At 42.8% G+C, this 14,245-nt stretch overlaps 1 protein-coding gene across 1 annotated transcript; it reads left to right on the forward strand.

Annotated features, from left to right (window-relative positions):
- The first annotated feature begins 2,157 nt into the window (after nt 1–2,157).
- Nucleotides 2,158–9,090, forward strand: LOC147030185 (tubulin alpha-1D chain-like). Its single transcript, XM_085873988.1, has 5 exons — nt 2,158–2,311; nt 3,827–4,049; nt 6,000–6,148; nt 6,246–6,926; nt 8,689–9,090. Exons 1-5 carry the CDS (start codon nt 2,309–2,311, stop codon nt 8,983–8,985), a joined length of 1,353 nt encoding a protein of 450 aa, XP_085730114.1. The 5' UTR covers nt 2,158–2,308; the 3' UTR covers nt 8,986–9,090.
- Nucleotides 9,091–14,245: the final 5,155 nt, after the last annotated feature.

Consider the following 14,245-nt stretch of genomic DNA (forward strand, 5'->3'; position numbering starts at 1 on the left):
ACAACTATGCTCGGGGGTTTTCCCGCCTGTTTTTCCCGTCGAGGTTCTCCGCGCTCGGTGTGGAGGCGGGGCGATGCAGGGGTCAAAGGTGAGAAAGGGTGGGGGCCTCTTTTTGCGGGAATAATTCCCTGGCTCTGAGCCAACACTGGCTCCCCCTGCCCACGCACGGCGCGGGGTGGAGGGAAAGCGAGAGGTCACGCCCCCCTTTGAGAGGCTTCTCCAAGAAGCTCGAAGGGAGGCGGGGCCGAAAATTGGGCGGAGCGAAGGGCGGAGCCCCACGCTACAAAAGGCGGACAGGACGGACCTTGAGGGGTGTTGGGTTGGTTGGTCAAGAGTTGGTTTGTCGAGGGTTGGTCTTCATGGTCGTCTTCTGGCTCGAGTCGTGAGCTTGTTGTTCCTGCCTTGCTTCTTTGGCTCGTGCGCGAGCGCGGAAAACAGCGCCGAAAAAACCCCGTCCGTTTCCCCGAAACCCCGTCCGTACAGTCGAGTGGACCACACGAGCGACACGCGGCACGAGCTCGCGGAGCACGCCGGAGGGGCTCGGAGTTGCGGTCGCCGAAGGAGGACTCGACGCGATCAGGGAAGTCGCACTTCCATTTTCTTTTGGGGTTTGGTGTAAACGTGTGTGTGTGGCGCCAGTCTGGTGAAGTAAAACTGTAAAGTGTTGCCGTGTGTTCGCGTAGTCGGTAGTATCTCTGCGTCATTGTTTCTTTTATTACATTTGCTCTTTGTGCATAATTGTTTGGCTGTATAGGTGTGCTCTCCGTGTGCCGCGGAATAAATGTGCATTATGTTGAACTGTTTTCCCGTTTCGCTTCGTCTTTTCTTTAATTGAATCTCCATCTTGTTTCACGTCACGGGTTTGTCGTGGGCTTAATACGCCCGATAATTAATCGGAACCGTCGATGCCGACGATAACACCACTCGGTTATCCCGAGAGTACGGAACGGATCGCTTAAGTGGCCCGTGTCCGGAGTCGACCTGCGGCGAGGTGCGATCGCCCGGTCTACCATCCGCGTGGGTACTTAGGTAGGTCGAGTTTGGCGAACAACCCTATCCCACGCGGGGGGCCGATTGGCACGATCGTTGTGAGGCCGAAAGGCCCACACGTGACTTGCTCCCGGCGTTAGTCCGAGAGGGTCACGACAGAATTGTCCATCCGGTGGGCGACGTGTCGGATTCGAGTCACGTGGCCGTTCGCACGCCGGCGGGCGCGAATTCGCAACAATATCTTCAACTTCACAAGCAAGTGCTGGCATATGGAATAAGTTGCTTAACGGTCTCTTCTCAAAATGATAATATACTCTATTATGCTCCATATTGCCTGACAACAAAGACAGCAATGTAATCTGCCGTGTCTGTAGGTGTCGTTGCTGATCCAGCAACGGATTCTTCAGTCACGAGAGGACCCTTAAAAAGACCAAACCAATGCATTTGCAGCTAAGACACCCTCAAAACCGAGATGTCAGCAGAGACATCTTGCCTCTGAAAGTTGTGTTCAAAGTAGTATCACCACTGTTGTCAATATTGGTAGTTGGATACTGTTTTGCATCCAGAATCAAACTCAGCTTGTACGGTATCTGTGAGCTGTATTTCAGCAACACTTTTGTGAACAGAATTAAACAAAGATGTTTAAAAAAAAAATTAACTTACAACCATCCGTTTATAATTATCATGTCAAAATGACTTGCTTTTGTTTTGATAAATATTTTTATTTACTTGGACTCAAATCTTCCCGATTCAAACTCAGATTCAGTCTTGTTGTAACTTGACTGCGTCATTGGTCGCCATGCACAATATGGATCGTTTGTTTTCACTTTATTCGCTGAGACAATAAGGGATTGGGATTAAAGCAGTCTTAAAGTCGATGATCATCTCTCATATTCTTTGAAAAGAATGTTATATAATTATGAAATATTTTCCAGCATTGTTCAGGGATTTTTTTTTTAAGTTGAGAAGTCCAAACAATGCATTTCAAGAACATTCTATTTTCTCTTACATGAGAACGAACAATTCCGAGATCACAAACGAGTGAATCAAAAAGCCAATTGTCTTGTTGCACTTTGTCTAAGCGCCTCAGGTGTTTGTTTGTTACACCTGTAACACGAGACGTATTTATTCGCCAGGGAGGAGCGGTACTTCAACAAGGGCGTCGGTTCCTCGGGTGGAGGCTCATGACAGTGAATATAACCGGTCTTCATCTCACAGGATCTCTAAAGAGCTCCCACGACGACTCGTTGCTGTTGTTCAGAAGACGCTAACTTCAAGAATTCATATTCATTCATATAAGTGTCATTATCTACCAACAATGGTAGGTGCTTTTATTATTCACTTCCTATGAATAACTGGTGTCACTTTGTAAAGTATGCAAAAATATTTCATTTGGAGAGATTTTGAGGAGAGAGTTTTAAACATCAAAAGTTTTGTCATGTGTTGCTCCAGAATAAAATAAAATAAAAGGAAGAAAGAAAGATTGAATCTGTGGTAGGCAAAATGCACCTATTACTAAAAGGAGATGTGTGTGTGTGTGTGTGTGTGTGTGTGTGTGTGTGTGTGTGTGTGTGTGTGTGTGTGTGTGTGTGTGTGTGTGTGTGTGTGTGTGTGTGTGTGTGTGTGTGTGTGTGTGCGTGCGTATGTGCCATGCGAAGAAGAAAAACCTGCATGATGTCGAGCTTCAGTAGTTCCATCTGTCGTAGAATAAAAATGAAATGGGACGTTGCAAAGCTAATAACACTGGAAGCTAATAACAAATGCAAAGTACATTTTCTGTCAATGTAAGTCTGATTTTGAATAACAAAAATGCTAATTAAAAAAATGAAAAATTTTGATTCTTTTTTTTTTTTCCTTAAAATTGAGATAGCATAAAAACTTGACTTGATTGAGCGAAATTAGATACATTTCTAAATTCAGCATGCAAAAAACATATAGAAACCGTTGAGAAAACCTAGACCTCTGAAATGACGCAGACCAGTGTAATCGATTGACTTGGTTGGAAAGCTAATAAATAATCAATCTACTTGGAACAAAAGTTTGTATCCGTTAAATCTTAGAGATTCCCATTTTAAAAGACCTTTTTTTGCATCGAAGAAGAAGCGGGAATGTGAACTTAATGTCGCAATTCAAACGGGAAAATTTATTATTATCATACGGCAGTAGGAACCCCTTGGAAAGACATGGAAGGAACATACAAAATTACATATACTGGAGTAATATTTTGTGAAGCAGCATTAAAAAACACATATAAAAGTACATGGAAAGAGCACATGAACAACAATTGTGGCTGCAATAACTCAGTATTTTTAAAAATTCTTTTTTCACGCGTTTTTACTTCATTTTACATCCTCATTGACACTCACAGATGGACATGCAATATGTTTGTGAAGTACGACATGCTGTCTTGTTTGAACCTGTCAGTGAAGTGATGTGTACGCAAGCTTAAGGTTGTCAAAATGGCTTCAAAACAATTTGGTGAGTGCACTAAGGCCCCCATAGTTGACGTTTCAAATCGGTCAATGAAAACTTTTTTTTCAAATGATCTCAAAATATCTTTAATGGCTGCACTGCGGATGAGACAGCCGGCTTAACATCTCCAACAAAGAAGAGCTTCAATAGTTTGTTGCAACTGCAGCAAGGTTTTTAGGCTGATCTAATTCCCCTGGGAAATAAAGGAGCACCAGGAAGACCAATTAACACCCAGCTACCACAGAAGGTAAATACTCGAGCACAATACTGTATATGCCATGTAAGAAGCATATACCACCACACATTATAGATCAACTGAACAACAGCATTTCTTCCACCGTGTGTCTGTCCATGTATGCTGCAGCGCGAGTGCATCTCCGTACACGTGGGACAAGCGGGCGTGCAGATGGGGAACTCCTGCTGGGAGCTCTACTGCTTAGAACATGGGATGGATCCCGACGGGCACACCGCCAGTGAAAAGAATGTCGCCATTGGTGACGACTCCTTCAGCACGTTCTTCAGCGAGACTGAAGCCGGGAAGCACGTCCCTCGTGCGGTCTACGTGGATCTTGAACCGACTGTTATCGGTAAATGAAGGAATAATTGTACTATATTTTGATCTGAAAACTGCACAATTACAAAACAATGCAGCGATAAGTAAAGCGGAGGTAGAGCCGGGGGTGACGGAATTGGTTGGGGTTCCAGATGCCCTCTCTTTTACCAAAAAATTTCATCATTATAACTTTCAAAATAACACAATTTTTGCAAACGTAACGTGTTTTCTCGACAGAGGTGGCAACAGGATTCCAAATTATCTCCATATTTTTTCACAGTTTTTAGGATAACTGGACCCCCTCGGGCTCTCCCCACCACCCTCCCCCCCCCCCACTCCCTCATCCTCCCCCTCGCCCCTTGATTGATATTCTGGATCTGAGTTAGTTCTTCAATTTCGCTACATTGCTGGTGAGGACAATTTCATATGATTTTTTTTTTAGCGAACAGTGATTCTTTGATGTACCTCACTTCATTTATGCTTTGAAATATCCTTCCCATATTTAGTTCCACCACCGAAGATGAAGGAGGTTATGTTTTCACCCCTTTCTTTCTGTTTCTTTATTTGTCTGTTTGCTTGTGTGCAGGATATCTCAAAAAGTTGTGGACGGATCCGGATGAAATTTTGTGGACAGGTTGGGTTTTGACAAGGACGAACTGATTAGATTTTGGTGAAGATCTGAATCCGGATCTGGATACGAGGAATTATTTAAATTTTTTTAGTGGCTCTTCACCATTGAGAGATAGGGCGAAAAATGATAACGTTAATAATATTTCACTATATTAGGATAATATATTCGGATAATATTTCAAAAATGTATTGGGGCTGACACGTTCTCATGGATCAGGCATTACGTGGCAAAGGTATGCACTCTACAGAGTGCCCTTCGAGTTTGTCCAGATTTTCTAGAAGCCTTGACCTCTGTATCAAGATAATAAAACTGCCATCGTGCGAGAGATGCACATTGCCATCGGTGATGCACGATGACATATAAACAATTAAATAAAGCCCGTCCTGCTTTGCCTCCAACTCCAACCACAATTATCTCCAAGTCAATTTTCATGAAATATTTTCTTGACTGATCTTTTAACACGTTATACCATGACCAAAATGAAGACATTTTACTTGACTTTTCCGTAATGGGAAGAGATCGCCACAAGCCATGAATACCTCATACCATCAAAAAGAGGCAGTATTCAATCATATCATCGTCAGATGTTTTGAAACTTTGGACTGACACCATTACTTGATTGAATTCTCCCGATCAGAAAGAGAAAACAGCAAATTGGAAGCTGAGTGTTGCGGTGGAGTCCAAAAGCCTGAGGCCTAAAACATGGGGGCACTCATAAGAAGTCATAAATATTTCCAAGGATATAGTTAATCCTGGGCAGGTTGGCCACTACATCAGAAGATGTGGATCCAGATCTTCACCAAGATCTAATAAATTCATCTTTGTCACACACCCAACCTGCACACCAAGTTTTGTTCAAATCAGTCCACAACTTTTTGAGATATCGTGCTACATATAGTTTTTGGTCCTTTCTTTAAAGGTGAAGAATCACTTGAAAAAACTCTTGTATCCCAATCCAGATCTTCACCAAAATCTAATCAATTTATCCTTGTTACACAGTCAACCTGTCAACCAGATTTCATCAGAATCCATCTGTAACCTTTTGAAATATCCTGCTCTTAGACAAACAGAGGTGAAAACATCAGCTCCTTCGGTGGCGGAGGTAATAAAATATGCCATAGACATCATAGAAGTGTGGGAATTAACTCGTCCATAAGGATGGATTAAATTATTTGCTCATTGTAATATAAATAGAAACCTTTTATGCAAAGACAGATATGAATTAGGATAAGGATAAAGGCAAACAAATATAGATGTGCAGTTGTGACGTTAACCTTAATATTTTGAGTATCGTACAGTAACAAATGAAATAACATAATCAAGTTATTTGGATGATCATTTTGTTCTTCACAGATGAGGTGCGGACCGGGAAGTACCGAAAATTGTTCCATCCTGAGCAGCTCATCAATGGAAAGGAGGATGCAGCCAATAACTATGCACGTGGCCACTATACAATCGGAAAGGAGCTTATAGATTTGGTTTTAGACCGCATCCGCAAACTGGTACGTACAGCACAAAACTTTCAGAGGTTAGGGATTTGCCTTTGGATGACGAGAACAGGAGCAGAGTTGTTTACGCATCTTTTTCCTGTGTCTACAGTCAGAGCAGTGTATTGGCCTGCAAGGGTTCCTCATCTTCCACTCTTTCGGTGGAGGCACCGGTTCTGGATTCACATCTCTACTGATGGAACGCCTCTCTGTAGACTATGGAAAGAAGTCCAAGCTGGAGTTTTCCATCTATCCAGCTCCCCAGGTGTCAACGGCAGTAGTAGAGCCCTATAATTCTATTTTGACAACTCACACTACTTTGGAGCACTCAGACTGTGCCTTCATGGTGGACAACGAGGCCATCTATGACATCTGCCGTCGCAATCTGGATATCGAGCGTCCCAACTACACTAACCTGAACCGCCTCATTGGGCAAATTGTTTCTTCCATTACTGCCTCGCTTCGTTTTCAGGGTGCACTCAACGTAGACCTTACCGAGTTTCAAACCAACCTGGTGCCATATCCTCGCATCCATTTCCCACTGGCAACGTATGCACCTGTAATATCTGCAGAAAAAGCCAATCATGAGCAGCTGTCAGTGCCCGAGATCACAAATGCGTGCTTCGAACCTCTTAACCAGATGGTTAAATGCGACCCCCGTCACGGGAAGTACATGGCGTGCTGCATGCTGTACCGCGGTGATGTCGTGCCAAAGGATGTGAATGCTGCCATCGCCACCATTAAAACAAAACGCACCATCCAGTTTGTAGACTGGTGCCCCACCGGTTTCAAGGTGCAATGTGCATGAACATAGTTAACGGTTAATTGTTTTTCCTGTTCAACTTGAAACAGTGTTACATGTAGTATGCAATTTGCGATTTTTCCAATGTTTTCAGTAATGTAGGTAGTGGGTATATCAAATGCAAAGCACGATTCGGGTAACATTACAATCTGATATACAGGTTTTCTAATTGTTGGTATAATGGAGATCCGTTGCTCTCATGTAAATAAGTCTTTCCCTTGCAGGTGGGAAAATATAATTGGGCCTTTAAGATTTATAATCTGGGAAGCTACCTTCTGCCATTGCAGATGGTAAGGTGGTTGCATCTATTAGTATATGATGTGTGGTTATTCGACACCGTCGCTGACTGTCCGACAACTTGCAGTGAAACGAGTCAGGCTATTGAATGGTTGCACAGTTTGGGGTTGCCTAAATCGGTATCCCATGTCAATGCTTCTTGCTATTGAACCGCTTGGGGTAGGTGGAGAAGGGTGACAAATTTTATCTTGCATACAGTTCATTTTGAGGGGTTGGGCAACATTCGTCATATATATATATATATATATATATATATATATATATATATATATATATATATATATATATATAAATAATATTATATTATATTATATTATATTATATTATATTATATTATATATATACATATACATATACATATACATATACATATATATATATATATATATATATATATATATATATACATATACATATACATATACATATACATATATATATATATATATATATATATATATATATATATATATATATATATATACATATATATGCCTGGTGTTGGCGCAGTGGTTTGGGCAGTGGCTTGGGATCCAAAAGGTCCTGAGTTCAAGCCCCGTTGGACCACTGAATTAATACACCAGGGGGTTGACTCAGCCTGTCATCCTTCCGAGGTCGGCGAAATGAGTACCAGTGTACTGGGCCGGTGTATACCCCGGTTAAAATAGGTGTATCATATCCCTGTGTCGTAAGAGGCAACCAGGGTGGCGTCAGGAAGGGCATCCGGCGTAAAAACATGTGCTAAATCACTATGCGGATCATACGGATGATCCGCTGTGGCGACCCCTAACGGGAACAGCCGAAAGAAGAAGAAGATGTATATAAATAAATAAATATAGAAATATATATATATAGTGTGCATATATACATGTACACGTACACATATGTTGGTTGCATGCCTGGTGTAGGCTTAATGGTTGGGGTGGTGGGCTTGGGATCCTCAGATCCTGAGTTCAAATTCCACTCGGCTGTTGAATTAATACCAGGTGGGGTTGACTCTGCCTGTCATCCTTCCAAGGTCGGCAAAAATGAGTGTCAGCATGCTGGTATACTGTGGGAGTGGCGACCTGTCCAGGATTGTGCCCAATAGCCAAGGAGACTGCTGTGGCAGCACCAACACTCTGCACAGAGTGTGGTCCCAATGGATGGATATACATTCTAAACATACACACACATATATATATATATATATATATATATATATATATATATATATATATATATATATATATATATACATATATAATAATGTTACTATTGAGAGTATCTCATTTTGACAACTCTTAAAATACTTTAAACTGAACTACCACCCTTAAAATTGTAGATTTTTTAATTTTATTTTTAACTTTTATGTTGGGCCACAGAAATGCTGCGCAACATTTGTAACATGTGAAGACTCCATTGATGAAACTCTTTGTACCTTAACACGTGACCCTTGTTTACTCTCTTAAACCAGGTCGGTATCAATTATCAACCGCCAACCGTGGTACCTGGAGGTGATCTGGCGAAGGTGCAGCGTGCCCTTTGCATGCTCAGCAATACGACAGCCATTGCCGAGGCCTGGGCTCGTCTCGATCACAAGTTTGACCTCATGTACAACAAACGTGCATTCGTCCACTGGTACGTTGGTGAGGGCATGGAGGAAGGAGAGTTCTCCGAAGCCCGTGAAGATCTCGCAGCCCTCGAGAAGGATTACCAGGAGGTCGGATCTGAAACGCTGGAAGGCGAAGAATATGATGGAGATGAGTTCTGAATGCAGAATATGTGTTAAATAACTGATGTGAATGCTGATGATGGATTATTATATGGCGGTCTTCAATGATGTCATAAATAAAGCTTTAGACCGACAAAGGAACAACGTGTGCTGCATATTATTTTCCATTAAGAAAGGCTGTTGGCAACATGAGAGCTGAAAGCACACTCATGTCAACCAACCATCCTTTGATTTATTGGTCTAAAGGCTTAAGTTCTAAATCCAGCTCTTCTGAAGCCCACATGGGCATGCTAACTCTACTTTCCGCTGAGTTTCTACGGATGTGAGCAGATACATCCAATCTTTCCTGTATTCCAATTCAATATCCAATTTTGTAATTTCACCGAGACCTTTTTACAAATGGCTTTACTCCAGAACAATTGAAATAAAAGCTTTACCTGAATAAGTTGTCAAGCAAAACGGCATTCGATTGAGGGAGGAATGAGATTGAAGTGGATGATGTTGCTCCGATACACTGCACCAGCTCGGCAATATTCACAATTAAACAATAACTAATATGGCTACAGGATGGCCGAGGCTCTAGAGGTATGCACACTTGCCTATAAGCTGTTTAACCTGGGTTTGAATCTCGATCCAGCCATAAACTGTCATCCTGGTGTTTCACAGACAGGGTGATTCATCAATGTGTGTGCCATCCCTTGGAGGGATGTTAAACTGCGCGTCCCATCTGCTGACTTTTGTTGGTGAACGTTAAAGATCCCACAGCATACTTCACGAAGAGTAGGCGAACTATCACAGGCACAATGGCCAAATTCCTGCCCGAACCTTAATCGAATGTTTGGCCTGGCCAGCAGTTTCATGAAAGATTTGGGTCAAGCTTCCCTACAGCCAACCCCTAAAATAACGTGGGAATAATTGTGGCCGTTAAAGAAGAAGAAAGAATAATTAATAGCTTCTACACTACTGCTTTATCTGAAACTTGTAAGTACCAAAATATGGTAGTCTCATTAAGAGGAAAGAACAGTCTTTCAGACAAATTTATTCACAATTATCGCAATTAAAAACTACAACCGCACTCGGTAGAGCACGTACTTCCACCAGGCTGAACAGTTTACGTTTTGTATCCAAACTGATAGGCTGGATCTGGATTTGGACATGAACCAAAATCTTATTGGCTTGTTCTCGTCACCGACCCAACTCGTCCACCACATTTAGTAATAACCCGTCCATAATTTATTTTTTTAAATCACGCTACATATCGTTTTTGGTCCCATCTCTCAATGGTGAAGAATCGGTTGAAATTTTTTTTTTAATCTCGCATCCGCATCTTCACCAAACTCTACGAAATTCCTCCTGGTCACACACCCAACATGTCCACCAAATTGGTTTTAGCCCAATCTCTCATTGGTGAAGAATCAAAAAAAATTATCGTATCCACATCCGAATCTTCACCACCATCGACTCAGTTTGTCCCTGTCAAACAAACAAACTGTCTACCAAGTTTAATCGGAATCCATCCATAACTTTTTGAAATATTCTGCTCACAGACAAACAGACAAACTGGTGAAAACAACCTTTGCTGGTGGAAGTAATAAAATCTTCTCCTTGCGTAAGGCAGCTAAGCTGCTGGGGTAACTATCATTTCTTGGAAGCACCACTGTGTCGCTGATGCAGTGCCCCTCTACCAGTCTACACTGGTACTCATTTCGCCGACCTCGGAAGGATGACAGGCTGAGTCAACCCCCTGGTGTATTAATTCAGCGGCTAACGGGGTTTAGAACTCAGGACCCTAGGATCCCAAGCCGCCACCCTAACCACTGAGCCAACACCAGGCTCACTAATAAAATGAACAAGTCGATAAAACCAAAGTAATTTTGTTTTGCTATTATTTCAGCAAAATATGTTTGAAACAAGATGCTAAACTCTTTTGTACCGATTTTGTACTCCACACATTATATCATTAGACTGATTCTTCTTAACAAGCTCGACAGCCATTACCATTTCCCCCAAGTTAACTAGAGGCATCAACGGGAATTTATTTTATGAACTTTTAGTTGAGAGTATGTTTACCGCCGTGATGAACAAGGTCCGGATGACGTTTTGAGCATTAGCCCTTCCTCAGAACAAACGATATGTATTTTGAAATGCCACAAACTTCTGAATGTAATGACATGCTGACATGCTATCATAAAGTGTGTAACACCAGAAGCACAAATGCACACCTGGAGTGCAATGCAGGAAGAAGTATCAGAAGGAAGTGTCACCACATGAGTTTTTGGGGGTTTTTTTTTGGATACCATGTCGAGGCTCATATGAGAGTTAACACACAATGCATGGCAAGGGGGGCATGAGACAAGAGGGGTGGGAGAGGGAAGGACAAAACAGTGGGGAACAGAGACATTAGGAGATCTGTGTAAAGGAGAGGGATGGGGCGGGGAACACGGGGTATACAAGATGGACATTACAGGGACTTTCAGGAAGGAAGACAGGGAATTTGAAGGGAGTGGGTTTGGGGTAGATTATCGAGGGGTAGAAAAGATAGAGGTTTTGGATGGGGGAAGAGAAGAGGTGGTGGTGAACGGCTGTTTTGAAGGCTCGGAGGGAAGAATGGGATTGAAGAGGGTGAGGGAGTTCATTCCAAAGGCGGGAAAAGAGAGGAATGAAAGAGTGAAGGTGAGCAGTGATTCGTGATTTTGGTAGTTTTACCAAAAGGGGGTTGCTGGCAGACCTTGAGCGCCCTGCGGAAATTAGGGGGGGTGTCATATCGCAGACAGAGCAGGGGGGGGGCAGACCGGAAAGGAGACTGTAGAACACAGAAAGACCACCGACGTGTGGTCTGCAGTGAGAGAGTGAGAGGCTCAAAGACTTAGCCTCACCGTGGGAGATGCCAATGATCCGAAATGCCTTGGCTTCCACAGCGTGAAGCGGGGAATGGTGAGAGGCAGGAGCACCAGGCAAGAGAGGAGAGCAGTACTCCATCAGGCTGTGGATGAAAGCTTTGTATGTGTTCAGGAGCTCAGGTGGGCCGAGGAAGGACTTTGCATGATAGAGGATTCCCAGTCAGCGACTGGCTTTGGAGGCCAGGTTGGAAATGTGGCTTTCCCAGGAAAGATCATGGCACATAGTGAGACTCAGAAGCTTCAATGAAAGGACTTATTCCAGAGGATTGTTGAGAAAGTAGTTGGGGGAGGGTAGGGGGATTTCAAACAGTCCTTTCGGAGGGACATCGTGAGAGTATGAGATTTGTTAGGATTGAAAGACATGTTCCACGTGTTGGACCAGTTTGTAATTTTATCCAGATCTGCAGAGAGCGAAGAAGCTGATGTTTGCCGATGTGAGGGATGATAGATGGTATGGCAGAGGGTGGAGTCATCATCAAAGAGATTGAGGATTTTCCATAGAGTCGGAGAGATCATTGATGAAAACCACAAAAAGAACAGGGTCCAGAACGCTGCCTTGAGGAACTCCAGTCTGGACAGGAAGATGGGATGAGAGAATTCCATTTAGGGCCACACATTGACTCCAACAGGAAAGGAAGATGGGACGAGATGAGTGGAGATGCCCTTGGATAGCATAGGAAGAGACTTTGGTGAGGGAACAAAACGTTGAGGAAGGAAGATGATGGTGAAGAGAGAACAAAATTGATGATCGGAAATTAAGTCATTGGAGAGGAGGAAGGATTTAATGTCTGAAGCGATGACGGAGTTTGCACAAACCATTGTGGAATCAAGATATAAGCTGCAGAAAGTCGATGTTGTCATCTGCACTGTCTGACTCATGCAAGGTGATATTTCAATTATACGATGTAGAGTATTGTCCCAAGCATGGGAGTTTTCACCACACTTGTATGATCCATTGGACCAACTCGTTGCGAACCAGTCGCAAGAACAACTTGGGGGTGGGTGGGTGGGTTCCTTGCGACAGCATTTGCCAAATTCATGCTAATGGTACTTAACAACCACGCGGAAGTCCTTGAGTAGCCCAGCCAAAGCCCAGACTTGAATCCAATTGAGAATCTGTGGAAAGACTTGAAGATTGCTTTTCCTTGACGCTCCCCATCCAACTTGACAGAGCTTGAACAAATCTTCAAGGAAGAATGGGAGAAAATCCCCAAATCCAGATGTGCAAAACTGATACAGACATACCAAAGAAGACTTGAAGCTGTAATCGCTGCCAAAGGCACTTCTCCAAAGTATTAACTCAGGGGGCTGAATACTCATGTACATTCGATATTTCTGCATTTCACTTTTGGTAAATTTGTAAAAAATTCTAAAAACATGTTTTCACTTTGTCATTATGGGGTATTTTGTGTGGATTGGAGACTTTTTAAAAATTTAATCCATTTAAAATTCAGGCTGTAACAACAAAATATGACAAAGTCAAAGGGGTGTAAATACTTGCTGAAGACACTGTGCAAGTCAAGAACAGTAGGTGCATGACAGTTGTGCAAAAAATAAAATTTCTTGATTTATAAACCAACAAAATATATTGTCTGAACAGTAAAGTGACGAAAAAGACTGTAATTGAGATTACAACAAATCAAATGCATGAAGCACTTGAACTTCCATAACAACGAAAGTTTTTTTTTTGGTGTTTGCAAAAACAAAAAGTATCTATAAAAATTACCCCCGTGTGGGGGTGACGGTCATCTCTATAATGTTTTTTACTATCATAATCGATGAACTGTTGCCAGATATCTCCTAAAATGACAGACGAGATAGGTTTTGAAAATGGCGACTCACAACTTTCGTGACCTCGTGACCTTGACCCTGACCTCGAATCAGGGAAAAAACATGTCGTTGGGTATCACTCATCGATCTCTACCCACATACCAAATTTCATCAAGATCGGAAGTAAAAAGTTTTCTTTGTACCGGGAGGTGTTTTTGGAGGCCACGCAGCAGGCCACTCCATGCAGGAGTGGAGGATCCTCATCCGGTGATTTAACAAGCTTAGCGGGAAAAACAATCATTACCTTTAAATGTGAAAAAACAAACAAATTGAATTGACGTCTTAATGGAGTCGGGTACGCCTGGAATGAATGACATCAAGAATTGCTGCTCAGGGACTACATTACCTTGGTACAGCCAGGATGAAGTTACAGACGTTACAGGTACAGTAGGTCAGGTCAGGTATGGGAGCATGTGCCAGAACAGCGCGTCGCTGCGTCCACTTTCCGCCGGTACTCCGGGGGCCTCCGTCTGGCCATCCCCCAGGCAGATGCCAGGCCCATCCCCATCTCCTTGAGATGATGGTCAACCTGCTGCAACCATGAGGCACGTGGTCGGCCCACTGGCCTC

The sequence above is a fragment of the Eptatretus burgeri genome, chromosome 3, assembly GCF_056783735.1.
Source record: "Eptatretus burgeri isolate ZD-2024b chromosome 3, Ebu_testis_v1, whole genome shotgun sequence".
Classification (NCBI taxonomy): Eukaryota; Metazoa; Chordata; class Myxini; order Myxiniformes; family Myxinidae; genus Eptatretus; species Eptatretus burgeri.

Coding starts and splice junctions, on each gene's coding strand:
- LOC147030185 (XM_085873988.1), top strand. Junction 4,050..5,999: donor TCTTGAACCGACTGTTATCG/GTAAATGAAGGA, acceptor TGTTCTTCACAG/ATGAGGTGCGGACCGGGAAG. Junction 6,149..6,245: donor TAGACCGCATCCGCAAACTG/GTACGTACAGCA, acceptor CTGTGTCTACAG/TCAGAGCAGTGTATTGGCCT.